The 20,199-nt window shown below is 37.5% G+C and overlaps 5 protein-coding genes across 5 annotated transcripts; 1 reads left to right on the forward strand and 4 right to left on the reverse strand.

Moving 5' to 3' along the window:
• Positions 1-371: 371 nt before the first annotated feature.
• Positions 372-1,639, reverse strand: LOC128505186 (olfactory receptor 12D1-like). Its single transcript, XM_053475498.1, has one exon. The coding sequence runs from the start codon at positions 1,637-1,639 to the stop codon at positions 680-682; it is 960 nt and encodes a 319-aa protein (XP_053331473.1). The 3' UTR covers positions 372-679.
• Positions 1,640-3,961: 2,322 nt separating this feature from the next.
• On the reverse strand, positions 3,962-5,063 carry LOC128505187 (olfactory receptor 12D1-like). The gene has a single exon (XM_053475499.1). The coding sequence runs from the start codon at positions 5,061-5,063 to the stop codon at positions 4,107-4,109; it is 957 nt and encodes a 318-aa protein (XP_053331474.1). The 3' UTR covers positions 3,962-4,106.
• A 3,612-nt stretch (positions 5,064-8,675) lies between these two features.
• On the reverse strand, positions 8,676-9,638 carry LOC128504360 (olfactory receptor 2AP1-like). Its single transcript, XM_053474394.1, has one exon. The coding sequence runs from the start codon at positions 9,636-9,638 to the stop codon at positions 8,676-8,678; it is 963 nt and encodes a 320-aa protein (XP_053330369.1).
• Positions 9,639-12,150: 2,512 nt separating this feature from the next.
• On the reverse strand, positions 12,151-13,107 carry LOC128504361 (olfactory receptor 12D1-like). Its single transcript, XM_053474395.1, has one exon. The coding sequence runs from the start codon at positions 13,105-13,107 to the stop codon at positions 12,151-12,153; it is 957 nt and encodes a 318-aa protein (XP_053330370.1).
• A 4,066-nt stretch (positions 13,108-17,173) lies between these two features.
• Positions 17,174-18,109, forward strand: LOC128504362 (olfactory receptor 49-like). The gene has a single exon (XM_053474396.1). It carries the CDS (start codon positions 17,174-17,176, stop codon positions 18,107-18,109), a length of 936 nt encoding a protein of 311 aa, XP_053330371.1.
• Positions 18,110-20,199: the final 2,090 nt, after the last annotated feature.

Below are 20,199 nucleotides of genomic sequence, written 5' to 3' on the forward strand. Positions count from 1 at the left end.
ATCAAGGGCATTTGATGAGCAACACCTGTCAGCTACTGAGCATCTTCATTCCTATGGAAGTAGTAAAGGTGTACTTAGTTTTTCACACATTGCTTCTCCATTTTGGCTTTATTTTGTTGAATAAATCATGACGCAGTATAATATTTCATGTGGTGTTTTTTTTTTTTTTAATCTGAGGTTGTATTTACCCGATCTTTAGACCTGCCAAGGAACAGATGATTGCTATTATGTAAAACCATACATTTCAACCAGGGAATTCTGTATACATACGATATGTCAAACGTTTAGATTGCATTTATGTACGCTGAGTTTTTCAGTAATAGGAACAAAAAAAATAGATATAAAATGTACCACTTTAAAGTAATTAAAGAAGGAAAATATTAATGTTTTTACTCCATGATTGTATATTGCGTTTGTGATATTAAGAACGATTAAGCATTCAAAATAATGAATAATGAATTTTTCATGAAGTGAATGTTGCCAGCAGTACTCTCTCTATGTGTGTATTCCAATATTGTTGAAATTCTGAATTTAGGATTTTAAAACATCACAATAGTTATTTGTCTCAGAAGAAGATACATTGTGTTTATTGGTTATCCATATTTTACATAATCAGATTTAATGATATGCCGACTATTATGGCACTCCTTATGAATAACACTTAGAATGATAGCAACATTTACAGTTGTATGAAATAATTTTTAAAAAAGTGTTCTCCAAAAAAAAATTTCTGAAGAGCCGCCTTCACGTCTTTGTTCCTCAGGGCATAAATAAAAGGATTCAAAGCTGGAGTAATAACTGTGAACAATATGGCGGTCATTCTGTCCTGTTCCAATGAATCTAGAGTGGCCGGTCTCAGGTACGTACAAAAGGCAGTTCCGTAATATAAGAGGACAACGGTGAAGTGGGAAGTGCAGGTGGAAATGGCCTTTTGTCTTCCTTGAGAAGATTGGATGTTTAGAATATGGGTACCAATAAAGAGATAAGAGATCACAATAAAAAGCAAGCTGGAAAGACCTACAAAGCCGGTAACAATGGACAAAAGGCTCTCGTTGAGGCTGGTATCTGTACAGGCCAGTATCAAAAGAGGTTTTATATCACAGTAGAAATGAGTGACCCTGTTCATCCTACAGAAGGGCAGCCTGGATGTTAGAATAGTGTGCGTCAAGGAATAAAAGTAACCGATGAACCAGCAGGCGGATGCCAGTTGGATACAAGTGGTCTTTGACATAAGGACATGATAACGTAGGGGGTTACAAATAGCAACGTATCTGTCATAAGACATGGATGTGAGGAGCATGGCCTCTGTGCTTCCCAAAAAATGAAAGACGTGGAGTTGGGCTATGCAGCCCCGAAAGGATATTATCTTTTTGTCTTCCATCACCAAGCCTGCTAACATCTTGGGGACTATTGTTGATGAATAGAATAATTCCAAAAAGGACAGATTTCCCAAAAAGAAGTACATAGGAGTGTGAAGGCACCGATCTACGATGACTACAGCCACAATGCTCAGATTCCCCACAAAACAAAAGAGATAGAACATAAGGAACGTGATGAAGAGGAACACCTGGAGCTGAGGAAGGTCCGTGATTCCCAACAGGATGAATTCTTCTACCGACGTGCGATTCCACTCTTCCATTTGAGTCTGAAGATAAAGTACAATTTACAGATAAATTCCCAATATTGTGGAATGTAACATATTCCCGTGCATATAGTATTATGAATATATCATTTGCTTTCAACAAAGCATTTAACTATCCTCAGCTTGTATCTAGAACGTTATATTTCCAATCCTGCTCTCTTTGTTGATTTAATGTTTAGGATTTGTCATCGCAGCATCCTGCCTTTTATTATTGGATAATTTTTTTAAAATATTTGATTTGGGAATCAAAAGGGAGTTTCTCAAGCAGACATTCAAATAGTTCAAATGTATTGACCATGAGGCGACCATTGTCCTACTATGACGACGGTTAACAAAACTTAAACAATTAACTATAATATACTTTAGTAAAACTTGGTTTTCTTGCATATTTATGGGAAGCAGATTCCAAGCAATGCTTCTTAATGCAATTGTAGGGTTTTTCTAAATTTCTAGTTGAAGATTGTTTCAGTTGATTCAGTTACAATAGATAGATTTGATTTATCTCGGCTGTGGAATGCTACACAATTTTTGTCTCAGCCTAAGACATTATTATTAAGAAACCAGGTCTTCATTATTCATTTCTACCAATATTTTGTCCCATTTGATTTGGAGGAGTGGAGCTGCCATGTGTCAACTGTAGTACGCAGAGAAAGTTAAATTCTTGATTTAAAATTAAATCTCAAATCTAGCAACTAAAATTCTAGGCTAAAGGTCTACGAACAGAGTTTGTCTCAGGTAAAGTATACTTTGGACCAGCAAGTGTTTAGATAAGAATAGAAAATAACCCAGGAGCTGGGCTGTTGAAATACTTGAACACCGAAAATGTGCCAAAAAGAGACGCGGTTGGAAAGTTACAGTTAAGAGAATAATAATATTTAAGAAACTTACCAAATGACAATGCTTTGCTGTTGGACGAGGTCTTTGAGGATTTTCAGTGTGATAATTTTGAACACAATAACATCAGCTTCGCAAACCATCTACAAACACATAGAGCGACCTTCTAGGTATCACCTAATTTATAAGGAAAGAGAGAGAAATGCAAAACATGTCCATAGGGAGACGATAAATCCCAACCAATTTATTAACATCCTCAAAGGCCGTTTTGTTTTTGTAGTCACACAAACACACACCATAGAGACAACATCATTTTGAAAATTACATACATATAATTGCATTTACATCATAAAGTCACATTTTGTATTGCATTTACGCACACAGTACTTCGGAACGGATATATCCTAACAACCAATGCACAAATTTCAAAGATCCACCCAAGTATCAGCAAGGATAATAATGTTTAATAAATAACAATACGTTAAACATGTTCTAACTAAAACACCATTCGTTATTAGTTAGACTCATCAATGCAGTGAACAAGTTAACATGGTATTGTAACAGTTATAGTTGTTTATGCACAGCTCCTTTAAGGTCCTGCCACAGCACTTCAATCCGGTTGAGGTCATGAACATTCACATTTAACATTTCTCTGAGCATTGCAGGGTCTGACTTTGGGGTGAATGTGCTGGGATGTCCACTCCTGGGAAGATTGGCAACTGTCTTGGATGTTTTCCACTTTGGAATAATATTTCTCACTGCAGAATGATGGTCTTTAAATTATTTGGAATTTATGGACTTTTAAATGTTTTGAAAATGCCTTTTAACTCTTTGATTGATGGGCAGCAAGAATTGCTTCTCTAACATCATTGATGATGTCTTTCCCTCTTGGCATTGTGTTAACACAGACCTGAATGCTCCAGACCTGCAAACTGCTAAAACTTCGGTTACATTTACTGATGATCAATTCATCAAGGGCATTTGATGAGCAACACCTGTCAGCTACTCAGCATCTTCATTCCTATGGAAGTAGTAAAGGTGTACTTAGTTTTTCACACATTGCTTCTCCATTTTGGCTTTATTTTGTTGAATAAATCATGACGCAGTATAATATTTCATGTGGTGTTTTTTTTTTTCTTTTTCATCTGAGGTTGTATTTACCCGATCTTTAGACCTGCCAAGGAACAGATGATTGCTATTATGTAAAACCATACAATTCAACCAGGAAATTCTGTATACATACGATATGTCAAACGTTTAGATTGCATTTATGTACGTTGAGTTTTTCAGTCATAGGAACAAAAAAAATAGATATAAAATGTACCACTTTAAAGTAATTAAAGAAGGAAAATATTAATGTTTTTACTCCATGATTGTATATTGCGTTTGTGATATTAAGCATTCAAAATAATGAATAATGAATTTTTCATGAAGTGTACTCTCTCTCTATGTGTGTATTCCAATATTGTTGAAATTCTGAATTTAGGATTTTATAACATCACAATAGTTATTTGTCTCAGAAGAAGATACATTGTGTTTATTGGTTATCCATATTTTACATAATCAGATTTAATGATATGCCGACTATTATGGCACTCCTTATGAATAACACTTAGAATGATAGCAACATTTACAGTTGTATGAAATAATTTTTAAAAACGTGTTCTCCAAAAAAAAATTTCTGAAGAGCCGCCTTCACGTCTTTGTTCCTCAGGGCATAAATAAAAGGATTCAAAGCTGGAGTAATAACTGTGAACAATATGGCGGTCATTCGGTCCTGTTCCAATGAATCTAGAGTGGCCGGTCTCAGGTACGTACAAAAGGCAGTTCCGTAATATAAGAGGACAACGGTGAAGTGGGAAGTGCAGGTGGAAATGGCCTTTTGTCTTCCTTGAGAAGATCGGATGTTTAGAATATGGGTACCAATAAAGAGATAAGAGATCACAATAAAAAAGAAAGTTGCAAGAGCTACAAAGCCGGTAACAATGGACACAAGGCTCTCGTTGAGGCTGGTATCTGTACAGGCCAGTCTCAAAAGAGGTTTTATATCACAGTAGAAATGAGTGACCCTGTTCATCCTACAGAAGGGCAGCCTGGATGTTAGAATAGTGTGTGTCAAGGAATAAAAGTAACCGATGAACCAGCAGGCGGATGCCAGTTGGATACAAGTGCTCTTTGACATAAGGACATGATAACGTAGGGGGTTACAAATAGCAACGTATCTGTCATAAGACATGGATGTGAGGAGCATGGCCTCTGTGCTTCCCAAAAAATGAAAGACGTGGAGTTGGGCTATGCAGCCCCGAAAGGATATTACCTTGTCTTCCATGAGCAGGCCTGCTAACATCTTGGGGACTGTTGTTGATGCATAGAAGAAATCCAAAAAGGACAGATTTCCCAAAAAGAAGTACATAGGAGTGTGAAGGCACCGATCTACGATGACTACAGCCACAATGCTCAGATTCCCCACAAAACAAAAGAGATAGAACATAAGGAACGTGATGAAGAGGAACACCTGGAGCTGAGGAAGGTCCGTGATTCCCAACAGGATGAATTCTTCTACCGACGTGCGATTCCACTCCTTCATTTGAGCCTGAAGATAAAGTACAATTTACAGATAAGTTCCCAATATTGTGGAATGTAACATATTCCCGTGCATATAATATTATGAATATATCATTTGCTTTCAACAAAGCATTTAATTGTCCTCAGCTTGTATCTAGAACGTTATATATAGTCATGCTCTCTTTGGTGATTTAATGGTTAAGATGCGTTGTCAAATGTATTGACCATGAGCTGTAACGTTTCTTTAATATACTTTAGTGAAACTTGGTATTTCTGGGAAGCAATGGTCCTTAATGCTAAAATGTAGGGCTTCTCTAAATATCTAATGTACTGAAGACCATGTACTGAATAGAAGTTGAGAGCGCATTATTAACTAAAAGGGAAGGCAGTTAAACAAAGGTGTACACACTCCACCTGTGTATATACGCAGCACCAACTTTAAGACAAGTAAACAAAATAGAAATGTTCTGGGTGTTTGAAAGTACTTGAATGCTGAATATGTCAAAAAGAGAGACAGTTGGAAAGTTACAGTAAAGAGAATAACACAATTTAAGGAAAAGGAGACTTACCAAATGACTATGCTTTGCTGTTGGACAAGGTCTCTGTAGAAGGTTTGCGAAGCTGATGTTACTGGTGTATTACGGATTGCAACCGAGTGGACCACTGCACATCCTCAAACACAAAGCGCGACCTTCTCAGTATCACCTAATTTATAAGGAAAGAGTGATAAAACACACAATATGTCCATAGAGAGCCAATTAATCCCAAACCAATTACTTAACATCCTCAAAGACCGTTTTGTTTTTGTTGTCACACATGCACACACCGTAGAGACAACATCATTTTGATTTTGAAAATGACCTAATGTAATTGCATTGCTTACATTTTAAAGTCTCATTTTGTATTTACCAAATCACTACAATTTGCAGCTGGACAGATCCGCATACAAGCAGCTGAGGTTACTGGTCTCCAGAAGTAGCACGCATCGCAATGGGGGTGAATCACCGAAAACCTCCAAGCACAAAAGAGTGACCTTAATTTATTAAGAGAAAATGTAAAAGGAATTAAGTCAACAGGCAACCAAGGCATTTTAGGCCATTTCTTGTTGTTGTCATACACCATGGAGACCAACATCACTGTGAATTCCAAGCCAAACACAAAATATACATTCCACCATATATTTTATATACAAATAGTATTTTATTAAAATGATTTTAAAATGACATCTGGATGACATTGTAATATATAATAGCTACAATATTGAAGGTAACATATGGCAACAAACCACCCGACATACTGTGTGCACCACTTGTTACATTTGGTTAAAATATAATTGTCCCTGTGCTTTTATACCATCATTTGCATACAATAAAGTTCCTACACTAGCCTAATGTATACACGTGTAACCCCTTTCTGCCCTACTCCTGGCGACAAACGGTAGTTGGCAGAAGTTACATCTTCTTCCGACAGGGATCCTGAGCCTCCGCCATAGTTGGGAGAACGGGACATCTTGTTCTAACACAGTGCCTCCACTCTATTTATAGGAAACCCACCCCACTGAGTAGATGAGTACCCTCCACTTAATAAAACCTCAAAGACATGAAATAAGTACAGACATGGAAATACAGGCTGTATTGTGGTTAAAGAGATACACATATAACAGCAGAAATAAACATGCAGTTCCTGGCTAATGTGCAATTATAATAAGTCCCTGGTATAGGAATAATACAGTCACAAGAGTCTTTAGCAGCAGGAATGCAGCCAATAAACTTCCCTTAATAACATGGAAAAAACTATGTTTAAACCGTTATAAACTCATGGGTACCTGCAGGTAATTTATGTGCACAACGTTGGGGACCTTAGATGTTGGTAGCGCTACCCAGATACAATGAGGAAAAAAAAGTCTGAAGTAATCTCTGAAGATAGTACCTTTGAATGACCCCTGTAACTGTAGATATCTCCACTTCTAACAAACAAGGAAAACTGGCTAGGTGCAGATTCCCCTGGTCCTTGACAAGGCTGTGAGTGCACCTTACCAGAAATATCCAGAAGTCCAGCAAAATGGAGGGCAGGAGCAGGATAGCAATCCTTTCTCTTCCTTTTGCTGACAGACTGTGAAAACTGCAGAAAGTTCCAGATGTCTGCAGGGAGCTGAACATAAAATGACTTCTAACTCTTGCACTTGCAGAGCATTAGACCTCCCTTGCTTTTATTTCAATGTCCCAGCAGAAGTGGATAATCAGGGAAAAAAAAAGTAGGAATACACTTTCTTTCTGCAGAGCCAGAGAACATGGCTTCACCCCTGTCCTCTTCTTCTTGCCACTCTAGCCCCTCCTCCTTACATGACATGGAAAAAGGGCAAAGTTCAAAATCACCAACTTAAAGCAAACAGCAAAATATAGCAGTCTGTTGCACACGTAATTAATTTTTTTATTTATTTATTTAGAAAAGAAAAGCATAGCTAATTGACTGCTAGAACTGTGAGAAATCTATACTGCATAATACAGAATACCACAAGAAGCAGACAAATTTCTTCAAAGGTCATTTGATGGTCAGGGATTGTACATATATATTTGATCAGATCCTGGGGGTTTTCACAGACAACCAAGTGTAGCACCCATTCTTGGTATACAGGTGATGTAAATGCTCTTCGGGTTCAAAGATTGTGAACAAACCTTGAGTTTTAAGTTTTTTCCTGAGCAGACTTTCAGAAGCATTCATTGGTCGTTCTATGGAACAAGTGACCAAAATTATGTGGAAGTCACCAGAATCAGGAATTTGCACACACACACCCCACAGGAACTCAGGTGCTTAGCTGTGCCAGGAAGGGCCAGCTCCCCAGTAAATCAAAATAGAAAAAGGATCCAGGCACTCAAGGGTTCCACTTAGGCAGGTTTATTGAAGGAGAAGGACAACAACGTTTCGACCTCAAATTGATAAAGACCTCATCGTGAGGTCGAAACGTTGTTGTCCTTCTCCTTCAATAAACCTGCCTAAGTGGAACCCTTGAGTGCCTGGATCCTTTTTCTATTTCAAAATTATGTGGACACCTGACCATCAAACCTATATGAGCTTGTTGGACATCCCATTCCAAAACCATGGACAATAACAATGAGTACACCCACCTCTTTCCAGCCATAACAGCCTTTACTCTTCTGTGAAGGCTTTGCACAAGATCGTGGGGTGTGTCTGAGGAAATTAGTGCCCATTCACTGATGTTGGACGAGAAGGCCTGGCTTGCAATTTCTGTTCCAATTCCTCCAAAGGCGTTCAACATTGTTAAGGTGCAGGCCACAAGAGTTCCTCTACACCGGGCTTGTCAAACCATGTCTTCAGCGACCTTGCTTTGTGGATGGGGTACAAGAATCACAGTGGTACTATCTATGGTTTGTAAACATCCCTGGTGGTATAGACCCAAAAAAGAAAATCAAACATCTTAGATTATTCTAAGGCTATCTCAGTTTAATTTATAACAAAATTCTAAATATTGGTAAGGTGTGTGGGAAACATTATGTTGAGTTAAAAATATTTCATTAAAAAGACGTCTTTGCTCAAAGGGAAATGGGTTAATAGACACATTTCACAATTGATCACTAAGTACATCAAAACATTGTGTTCATGTGGATATACATTTTCATTTAAAAGTTTCCATTGTCCTCTCACGAAAAACATGGCTGTTGGAAAACATCCGTTGTAAAGATCGTTTAACATCTCTGTTTCTCAAAGAGTATATAAGTGGGTTAAGAGCTGGGATAATAAATGTGACCAATACAGCAGCAAGTCTATCTTGGGGTAACGACTCCTTTTCGGCAGGGGTTAAATATGTACAAAATCCTGATCCATAATATAGGGAAAACACAATCAAATGGGAGGTACAGGTGGAGAAAGCTTTCCTTCTATCTTGGGTTGAGTGGATGTTAAGGAGACGGGCACTTATTAAGACATAAGATACTAAAATGAGTGAAAAAGTGGTAAAAGCCACCAAACCGGTCACGATAAACACAAGTTTTTCATTCAGTTTCGTCTCATCGCAGGACAGTTTTAGAAGTGGTTTAATGTCACAAAAGAAGTGTTTGATATGGTTATCCCTGCAGAAAGGTAACTTTGAAGCAAGCAATGGGTGTATCAGGGAGTAGATAAAGCTTATGACCCAGCAGTTCGTGGCCAAAAATATATAAGTCCTCTTGGTCATGATAGCATTGTAGTGCAGCGGGGTGCATATTGCCAAGTACCTATCGTAGGACATGGTTGTCAGAAGCAGAGCCTCTGTACAACCCACAAAATGGTAGAAGTAAAGTTGGACTATGCAGCTACATAATGAGATTCTGTTGTCTCCAGTCAATAAACTCGACAACATTTTGGGTACTGTGGTGGAAGAGAAAAACACGTCGAGGAACGATAGTTTCCCAAGAAAGAAATACATTGGGGTGTGAAGATGCAAGTCTTTTATTACCAAGGTGATGATACCAACGTTGCCAATCAGGTTGAAAAGATACAAGGCCAACAAAAAGACGAAGGAGACAATCTGCAACTGCCGGACGGCGGTTATCTCCAGGAGGATAAATTCCGTTATGAAGGTCTGGTTTTTAGCATCCATTTTCCACAATCAACGTTTGACATATCAAAGGTGCCAGATATCATGGCTGATAACAGGCCATCGCAAAGCTGTATTGGTGTATAGAGGGGTGAAAAGATGAATTCATATTATAATGAATAATACAATAATAGCACAATATTAAGACAAAGTATAATATTAAAAATATATATATATTACAAAATCATTTTCAAGATCAACTTGAGTATTACGACCTCAATGTGCCTATTTGTACTTTAGCTTACATTGGCAGGAATGGCCAAATTGGAACAAAAGCCATAAATTAAAGGCAAAGTGAAAGTCTCTATCAACATATATCAAAGAGAACTTTCCAAGTTGTAAAGATTATTTCTAACCGTTTAGTAAAATTCTCTATTTATTGTCTGCTTTTTTTAAAAAAAAATGTTAAATAACAAAAGGTTTACTAAGTGTTAGAGTGATATAGTCGCACAAAAAAATTACGCGGAAACCACTTTATTCGGCCTGAACGAAAATGGGTTTTTAATTTTCCTAAATAAATGCTAGTTCTGTTACGGAACATTTGTTTTGAATCTGCTTATAAAATGATGAGGTCCCTTTAGGTGCCAAACACATATTTTAAATAAAAAGTCAATAGTCAGTTTTAGATGAACTTTTTGATGGCCTTTTTATGAGCCAAAACACTTGAGCCCACGCACGCAAACAACTCACAAATAAAATAATGCTAGTCAAAGGATAAACCCTTACCTTTATGAGCTACGGAGTCATCGTGGCGATTTAATGCATTGGCAGCTATATGTCTTTGGAACTTATATGCCTACTGTTCCAATATTGTAAGATTGAAAAAACCTCTGGGACAATATCTCAAGTCCACATGGCAAAATAGCTCAGTAGATTGTGTAATTTCAAATACTTCATCAAATCTCTGATGTACCCATGAAGAACGGGCATTGGGAACCCCGCTGAGATGGCCTCAACATGCTATTGTCAGGTGATGGCCTGTGTTAAAGTGGACATAAACGATCTTTGGTACATATGTGGTGGTCATGCTCCAGCATGCAACAATTTTGCTCTCATGTGGTACGTTGACCAGGCATTAGTCATTAATTATTTTTTAAAGAGTATATCATTTATTCAATTTATAGAAATGTTTCCTCATTTTTATCAGTTATTGATAAATATAGCAGCATCGTATTCTGCAGCGCTGTACAAAGGGTAAACAGGGTATAATGAGCGGGAGGCTCAGCGCATAAAAATTTAGACCTACAGAAACAAACAGTGATAAGGGCCTTGCCGAAAGCAACTAAAAATCTAAAAGGGGATATACTCCAACCGGAAACATACCTGATTTCACCCCGGAGATTCCAGGAGAAGCGAAGTTCTCTGGGTCTCCGGATGGCCACCGGAAAACTACAGGTTGTGGGTGTGGTGTTCTAACATTCCCCCCCCAAACCCCACCCCTTTTCTTCCTTAAACAGCATGTCATCAGCGGGAACGCCCACTGGCATTAAGTGGACCATCCACGACATCCGTGGGACCCCCCATAAAATGAGTGGGACCGCCCATGACATCAGTGCAAGGGGGGACTCTGCATAGGTATGTACGAATGTTTACAGTGGACCGACCACATGACCGTAGTCCAGTATGAATATTGTTTAAATAAATATCATTAATAAGGTATGGTGGAAGACACCTGACAGCAAGAGCGAGGCTAAGAAAACTGAGGTAGGTGGGAAGACTGTCGGCTTGGACCTGTCTTGGCTCTTGGGTGGGAGAGTCTAAAAAGACAGAGAAGGGAATTCCAAAAGATAGGGGCAGCCCTCGGGAACTATTCTATATGTGAAGTTGAGATCAGAGGACAATCGTGAAATGAGCGGAGGAACTTCTTTCAATTTCTTCACTTGTTTCCTCTATTTGATAGCGCCCAATCCAACAAACTATTGCTTTCCTTGTGGTGTAGGCGGGGGAGGGGGTCTTGAGTCCTTGGGATAGTCCTTGGGATAGTCCTTGGGAAGTAGGTGATGTCACTCTCAACACACATCATCCTTCCTTGTTCTCTTCACCAACTCCTTAGCATTAGAAACTTGGGTAAATTTCTCCATGCAGGATTGAGCCGGTCCCGTATAACGCATAATTTAATGGGTAATGAGACAGAAGAAGTTGCTATGATTTGACTACACGTTATACAGGGCCAGCCCTTTTAAAAGCCATTCATGTTTCAGAAACAAAAAAGTTATATTATTATTAATTATTATTATAAGCAAAAATAAGGGCACATTAAGAAAAATGAAGCCTAAGACAAAATATAAAAGAAATAATACGAATACAGAAAGTTGTGGGAAAAACATCTTGATTTGTTCTTTAAAAATGTTAATGATTACATTTATCGTGTTTTAGCAGAAATATTAAAGATGTATGCACCAAGGGCCTTATTAGCTTGCATTTTTTTATAATTTTTTTTATTTCCACAAATATCCATATTTTACAAAATGAAATGCCGACTATTATGGCACTTCTTATGAATAACACTTAGAATTTACAGTTGTATGAAATAATTTTTTAAAAAGCGCTCTCCAAAGAAAAATTTCTGAAGAGCCGTCTTCACATCTATGTTCCTCAGGGCATAAATAAAAGGGTTCATAGCCGGAGTAATAACTGTGAACAATATGGCGGTCATTCGGTCCTGTTCCAATGAATCTAGAGTGGCCGGTCTCAGGTACGTACAAAAGGCAGTTCCGTAATATAAGAGGACAACGGTGAAGTGGGAAGTGCAGGTGGAAATGGCCTTTTGTCTTCCTTGAGAAGATCGGATGTTTAGAATATGGGTACCAATAAATAGATAAGAGATCACAATAAAAAAGAAAGTTGCAAGAGCTACAAAGCCACTAACAATGGACACAAGGCTCTCGTTGAGGCTGGTATCTGTACAGGCCAGTCTCAAAAGAGGTTTTATATCACAGTAGAAATGAGTGACCCTGTTCATCCTACAGAAGGGCAGCCTGGATGTTAGAATAGTGTGTGTCAAGGAATAAAAGTAACCGATGAACCAGCAGGCGGATGCCAGTTGGATACAAGTGGCCTTTGACATAAGGACATGATAACGTAGGGGGTTACAAATAGCAACGTATCTGTCATAAGACATGGATGTGAGGAGCATGGCCTCTGTGCTTCCCAAAAAATGAAAGACGTGGAGTTGGGCTATGCAGCCCCGAAAGGATATTACCTTGTCTTCCATGAGCAGGCCTGCTAACATCTTGGGGACTGTTGTTGATGCATAGAAGAAATCCAAAAAGGACAGATTTCCCAAAAAGAAGTACATAGGAGTGTGAAGGCTCCGCTCTACGATGACTACAGCCACAATGCTCAGATTCCCCACAAAACAAAAGAGATAGAACATAAGGAACGTGATGAAGAGGAACACCTGGAGCTGAGGAAGGTCCGTGATTCCCAACAGGATGAATTCTTCTACCGACGTGCGATTCCACTCTTTCATTTGACTCTGAAGATAAAGTACAATTTATAGATAAATTCCCAATATTGTGGAATGTAACATATTCCCGTGCATATAATATTATGAATATATTATTTGCTTTCAACAAAGCATTAAATTGTCCTCAGCTTGTCTCTAGAATGTTATATTTACAGTAATGCTCTCCTTGGTGATTTAATGGTTAAGATGTGTCGTCACCACATCCTGTCTTTCATTATGTGTTAATATTTTTTTTTTTTTAAATATTTGTACTTAATTTAAATAGTTGAAATGTATTGACCATGAGCTGTAACGTTGTCCTGCTATGACGACGTTTACCAAAATATAAATCATTTTCTTTAATATACTTTAGCGAAACTTGGTATTTCTGGGAAGCAATGGTCCTTAATGCTAAAATGTAGGGCTTTTCGAAAGGTCTAATTGACCATGTACTGAATAGAAGTTGAGAGCACATTATGAACTAAAAAGGAAAGGCAGTGAAACAAAGGTGTACACACTCCACCTGTGTATATACGCAGCACCAACTTTAAGACAAGTATACAAAATAGAAATGTTCTGGGTGTTTGAAAGTACTTGAATGCCGAATATGTCAAAAAGAGAGACGGCTGGAAAATTACAGTAAAGAGAATAACACAATTTCAGGAAAAGAACACTTACCAAATGACTATGCTTTGCTGTTGGACAAGGTCTCTGTAGGTTTGCGAAGCTGATGTTACTGGTGTCCAAAAGTATTATGGATTGCAACCGAGTGGACCACTGCACATCCTCCAACACAAAGCGCGACCTTCTCAGTATTACCTAATTTATAAGGAAAGCGTGATAAAACACACAATATGTCCATAGAGAGCCAATTAATCCCAAACCGATAACTTAACATCCTCAAAGACCGTTTTGTTTTTGTTGTCACACATACACACACCGTAGAGACAACATCATTTTGATTTTGAAAATGACCTAATGTAATTGTAATTGCATTGCTTATATTTTAAAGTCTCATTTTGTTTTGAATTTTCATGTTTTCATACAATTGAGAATGTGTAGGATGATTAATTTGGTTAAAGTCATTCTATTCCTTCAAAGAACCTTTTTAGTTACTTTCTAAAAACCCAAAAGGTACCAAACTCCTCTTGAAGTCAACCACAGTATTTCTAGTAACATCACCTGGTAATAGGTTCTACAGTTTTGCTGCCTTTAGTGTAGGAATTATTTTTTCTTAAAAAGTTTTTTTTCCATATGGCGGATACTACTTTTGTGTGATCAGGCTCGTCGAGTTGGGACAAAGAGGACATCTCCACCAGCTAGCCCATAGACACCTGTAGAGTGACTGAACGTGAGGTCTTGGCTTCAAAAGCACACACAGAAAACCTTCAAGCACAAAAGAGTGACCTTAATGTATAAAGAGAAAATGTAAAAAGAATTAAGTCAACAGACAACCAAGAAATTTTAGGCCATTTTTTGTTATCACACACCATGGAGACCAACATCACTTTGAATTCCAAGCCAAACACAAAATATACATTCCACCACATATTTTATATACAAATAGTCTTTTATTCAAATGATTTTACATCTGGATGACATTGTAATATATAATAGCCAAAAGACAGAAGGTAAAACATGGCAACAAATACCCGACAGCAGGATCGAGACTATGAAAACTGAGGTAGGTGGGAAGACTGTCGGCTTGGACCTGTCTTGGCTCTTGGGTGGGAGAGTCTAATAAGACAGAGTAGCGAATTCCAAAAGATAGGGGCAGCCCTCGGGAACCATTCTATATGTGAAGTAGAGATCAGAGGGACAGATGACAATCATGAAATGAGCGGAGGAACCAGGTAGGTGTGTATTTGGAGATTATTAAGGTGGATATAGTAATTCTATTTCTTCACTTGTCTCCTCTATTTGATAGCACCCAATCCAACAAACTATTGCTTTCCTTGTGGTGTAGGCGGGGGGGGGGGTCTTGAGTCCTTGGGATAGTGCTTGGGAAGTAGGTGATGTCACTCTCAACACACATCATCCTTCCTTGTTCTCTTCACCAACTCCTTAGCATTAGAGACTTGGGTAAATTTCTCCGTGCAGGATTGAGCCGGTCCCGTATAACGCATAATTTAATGGGTAATGAGACAGAAGAAGTTGCTATGATTTGACTACACGTTATACAGGGCCAGCCCTTTCAAAAGCCATTCATGTTTCAGAAACAAAAAAGTTATATTATTATTATTTAATTATTATTATAAGCAAAAATAAGGGCACATTAAGAAAAATGAAGCCTAAGACAAAATATAAAAGAAATAATACAAATACAGAAAGTTGTGGGGAAAACATCTTGATTTGTTCTTTAAAAATGTTAATGATTACATTTATCGTGTTTTAGCAGAAATATTAAAGATGTATGCACCAAGGGCCTTATTAGCTTGCATTTTTTTATTTATTTATTTTTTTTTTTATTTCCACAAAGATCCATATTTTTACAAAATGAAATGCCAAGCTCTTCTAAAAGCCATTCATGTTTCAGAATCAAAACTTTTTTATATTATTATTATTAGTTATTATAAGCAAAAATAAGGGCACATTCTTTAAAAATGTTAATGATTATATTAATATTAATATTAGCAGAAATATTAAAGATGTATGCACCAAGGGCCTCATTAGCTTATATATATAAATATATATATATATATATTTTTTTTTTATTTCCACACCTGATTCATGGTATCAGAGGAAAATGCTTCCAATGGGACATAGCACCAACGCACCTTCAGCAGGCACTATATATACGGGCCCAATTTCTTTGGGTAAAATGTTTGACGTATAATGGAATAATGAAACAGCAATTACAAGATGTCCTACATATTCCAAGTAAGAGTTTTACAAATATCTGAAGCGTACAAACATTATCTATATTATTATGGCATTGGCAGCGTGTGTTAAAATATTGAAGTTAGTGGGCTGCTTAATATATATTGCTAATATATATTTATTTTTCGGTCACTTTAAAAGTGATTGGTACAACTAACTCTGGTACTTGGATACAAAGCATACAGGAGCCTTAAGGTAGATCATTTAATGGTATCTGTCTTCATGCGTCTACTTTACCCTACTAGGCATTGTGATTGAGATGATTAAGAGGTCTTTATTACTGTAGAATGGACCGGTTTGAAGTCTAGGTGTACAACATAGGAGGCATACAAGGAAGCGCAGAGAAGAAGTTCTACTATGACTTTCCATCGCAGATAAACGATACTGATTGTCTGTCGGGTTCTAAAAAGGCTCATGTCTTCTCATATACGCTACTCTTGGAGAGTCATTGATATCGAATCTTTATTCTGACAAAGGTCCCAAAAGCTGATGTGATTCTACGTCTTTTTCTTTGTTGGTCCAATAAAAGTTATCAAGTTCCACCTTCTCTTGGACCAATATGGCTTAATATATTCTCGTTATAAGGGTCCCTATGATAAAATATTACCTGCTACATTCTTGAGTTAGAATTAACGATTACAAAAGGATAAAGTAAGCCTACAATTGTGTGCAACTAAACTTTTAGAAAAAGGCATTTTTGTGGTTATCCTTAATTCTCATTTATCTTCCTAAAAGCCAATCTTTAGGTATAATAAATTAAATTAAAACATTAAAAAGTAACCAAAGGATGGGATTATTTATTTATTCTAGAAAGGAGACAACCACAATGACATAAAACAACCACACACCAAAAATTCAAAATAGATAGTAGTTATTTAGGGGAAGAGATTTTTTTTTTTTTTTTTTTTTTTTTACAGTAAGGGCCATTAATATGCATAATTCACTGTTGGGTGATATTTGATGAATACCTTAAATAATGGCTGTAGTAATTAATAAAGTAGGTAAACTGGGATATTACAATTACATCTATAATCGACAACATTGAGTATGGAAAAAGGTTCTTAAATTGAGAACATTTTTTATTTTTATGTGAAAGCACACACTTCATCAATAAATATTTTGAATTTGTTAATGTTTAGTATGAAATTTATGTTTATGTTCTTATGTCTGTAACTACAGATTTTTATTTTTTTCAACAGAATTGTCAAATATGATGGAATATGCGAACAGGACCACGGTGAAAGAATTTATTCTTCTGGCTTTTTCTGACTTCTACCAGTTCCAGATTGTGCTTTTCTTTACAATCCTTTTGATGTATATTATATGCATCACCGGGAACCTTGCCATTATTGTCTTAATCAAGATGGAGCCCTCCTTCAATACACCAATGTATTTCTTTATAAGCATGTTTGCGGCCCTTGAAATCTCCTTTGTGTCCGTCACTATCCCAAAACTTTTAGTTAACCTCATCGTAAACGATAAAGCCATATCGTTCGTTGGCTGCTTTGTACAATTGTACGCCTTTAATGCGTTAGGCGTAACCGAATGCTATCTACTAGCAGTTATGGCCTTAGATCGAGACTTGGCCATCAACAACCCATTACGCTACAGAGCTATTATGAGCCACAAATTGTGCGTTGAGCTGGCATTTTTTCCATGGATCATAAGTTTTGTTATTGCCTTAATTCCTACAGTTTTAACAGCTGACCTAAATTTCTGCGGACCAAACAAGGTCAACCATTTCTTCTGTGACTTGGCTCCATTGCAGAACCTGGCGTGTTCCAACGCCTTTGTCAGTAGCGTGGTCACTAGCGTTGCCGCATTTTTTGCCAGCCTCACGCCTTTCGTTTTTATATTAGGATTCTATATTCATATTATCGTGACAATCTCTGCAATTAAGAGTATAGAGGGGAAAAAAAAGGCCTTCTCCACTTGCTCATCCCATCTCATTGTGGCCAGTATGTTCTATGGTAGTGTTATCGTTGTATACATCAAACCAAGCGGCAGCCAGTATGACAAATTCCTTGCGCTTATGTACACAATCGTCATTCCGACTCTCAATCCCTTTATTTATACGTTGAGAAACAAAGACGTTAAAAAAGCTCTTAGAAACCCAAACCTGGTCAAGAAATTTGCACGCTCTTAAGTAACTAACATCAACTCTCCGAGACAAACGGGTGTTTGCCTAAGTAATTTAGACTTAATTACAGTCATTAATTTGTTTGAGCTAGTGGTTTCACCATGAATCTGAACCATCTTCTAGGAGATATTTATTCTTCATCGGTGGATGACTAGAGAGACTATGACCCATCTGCATGAAGATTGACTTGACATCAGAGAGAAGGCTGCATTGATTGTAATATTAACCCATTCAGTGTTATAGGTTTAGACTAGTATTTGGAATGATGAAAAACATTTTTAATGCTGGTTTTTCTGATGCATTTACAACTGTGCTTTCTTTGCGTTGTTCACGTCAACATCCGATTCCACTACGTTGCCCAATGCTTCATAAAAACCCCAAATATGTGTTTTGGGTGAACCTGCTATATGTTCCGTAATAAACCTAAATTAAAGAAAGTTGTCATCACCTCACAGCTTAATTACTAGACATGGTCATATTCAACAGGAACCGTATACCCGAGGCCTACATAAGCCACTCTGCTTTTGCTTGTATTTGTTTTGGTGTCAATAGACATTCATTTTAGGGAAAATTGTCTTGATTACTGGGCCTTACCCATGGTCATGGAATTAACATGTTTAATATGTTGCCTTGAGTCATTATTTCACCTGTCAGGGCACGTGGCAAATACGGCAAACGTCCAGTAGACCGGTCAATGGAGCCATACAATTAACCTTACTATAGCTGGAGTGTCAGACTTGGTCATTCATTGGGAACATAAGTGTAACCGTGTAGCGTGAGTCTGCGTGGATGGTGGTTACACGGACATCATTTAGCAGCCACTGGTCTTAAAGTGCCAAGGTGGCTTTTCATCTCCATTCTTTCTCTGCCCCCCTGTGCTTATTGTGTTATCAGTAATGATAAGGATATAAGGTGGTCATGAGAGTCTAACATCTGGACGCCAGACATTTTAAGAGGCGTTTGACTCACTTTTCACCCCTGTTATTCCAAAAATGCATGGTTCATTAGTTATTTTAAGGGACTAGATTATGGCAAAGGGACAAGGGGTTGCCGAGGGTGCTGACCTCATCCGACACCAAGTCTGAACCAAAATTATAAAGATGATACTGGTATGCCCAATATACATGCTCATTGGTTTCATTGATATTTTCTTAACTTTTTTAATACATTTTACAACAAAGAAAATAAAAAAAGAACAATATGCAACGAACAAAGTATGACCCCACACATACGTCCCCTAGTGAATGCCAGAGGACAACACTGACAATCAACAAGGGGTCCGCTTTACAGCAGATAAAGATCACTAAAAAAAACAAACTTGTATGTACAGTTAAAAGTCACAAGCTATTCTAACGAGCATAAAACCAAGAGAAAAAGTTAACAAAAGTACAGCGAGGTATTTACAATATGATTTCTTATCTAATGATGTAAAACTTTCAGAAGCTTAAAGGTTAAGATGTTCCTGACCGTAGGGGATTGCAGATCATCTCTTAGGAGATCAGGATCTAAATAAATTCTGCTCATCGTCTCGGATTTATCTTCTAGGTTCTTTCTGTAAAGGAGAGGGAAGCCACTAGGTATCAGCTTTAAAGTTTAGGTCCTAAAACTGGAAAGCTCTCCACTTTGATCTCCGTCCGCCACGTCTTCACCTCGGATTGGGAGAAAGAGAAATATGGTATCTGTAGATAAATTCACAATACTCTAAGCATTTCTGGATAATAGCCACATCTTGTCATATTTTACAGGTAAATACCCCCTCTTTCCTTGACCGTCCTTACCTTCTCTCTTCCCTGTGTTTCTCCCTTTACCATCTCTCTTTTTATTTATTTTTTATTTTTTTTATTAATCCAGCAACTATAGTTTGTATTGTAGAATGTCCCTGCAATGTTCTCAGTCTTCATTAATAAATGGCACGATCTTAATTTAGTCTAGTTTGAGCAGAGAAAATAATTTCATGGCATCTGGCCTGGAGCCGTTTAGTCAATAATCCCCTCTGTTGTAGCTGTGATTTTTTTTTTTTTTTTTTTTTTATGATTAATAATTTACCAACTCAAATAATGTTAAACGATCATTGCACATCTCACGCGCTAAACTGA

The sequence above is a fragment of the Spea bombifrons genome, chromosome 9, assembly GCF_027358695.1.
Source record: "Spea bombifrons isolate aSpeBom1 chromosome 9, aSpeBom1.2.pri, whole genome shotgun sequence".
NCBI classification, from domain to species: Eukaryota; Metazoa; Chordata; class Amphibia; order Anura; family Pelobatidae; genus Spea; species Spea bombifrons.

What these genes read in the sequence shown, in the direction of transcription:
- LOC128505186 (XM_053475498.1), bottom strand. Translation starts at nt 1,639, where the DNA reads ATGGAAGAGTGGAATCGCACGTCGGTAGAAGAATTCATCCTGTTGGGA.
- LOC128505187 (XM_053475499.1), bottom strand. Translation starts at nt 5,063, where the DNA reads ATGAAGGAGTGGAATCGCACGTCGGTAGAAGAATTCATCCTGTTGGGA.
- LOC128504362 (XM_053474396.1), top strand. Translation starts at nt 17,174, where the DNA reads ATGATGGAATATGCGAACAGGACCACGGTGAAAGAATTTATTCTTCTG.
- LOC128504361 (XM_053474395.1), bottom strand. Translation starts at nt 13,107, where the DNA reads ATGAAAGAGTGGAATCGCACGTCGGTAGAAGAATTCATCCTGTTGGGA.
- LOC128504360 (XM_053474394.1), bottom strand. Translation starts at nt 9,638, where the DNA reads ATGGATGCTAAAAACCAGACCTTCATAACGGAATTTATCCTCCTGGAG.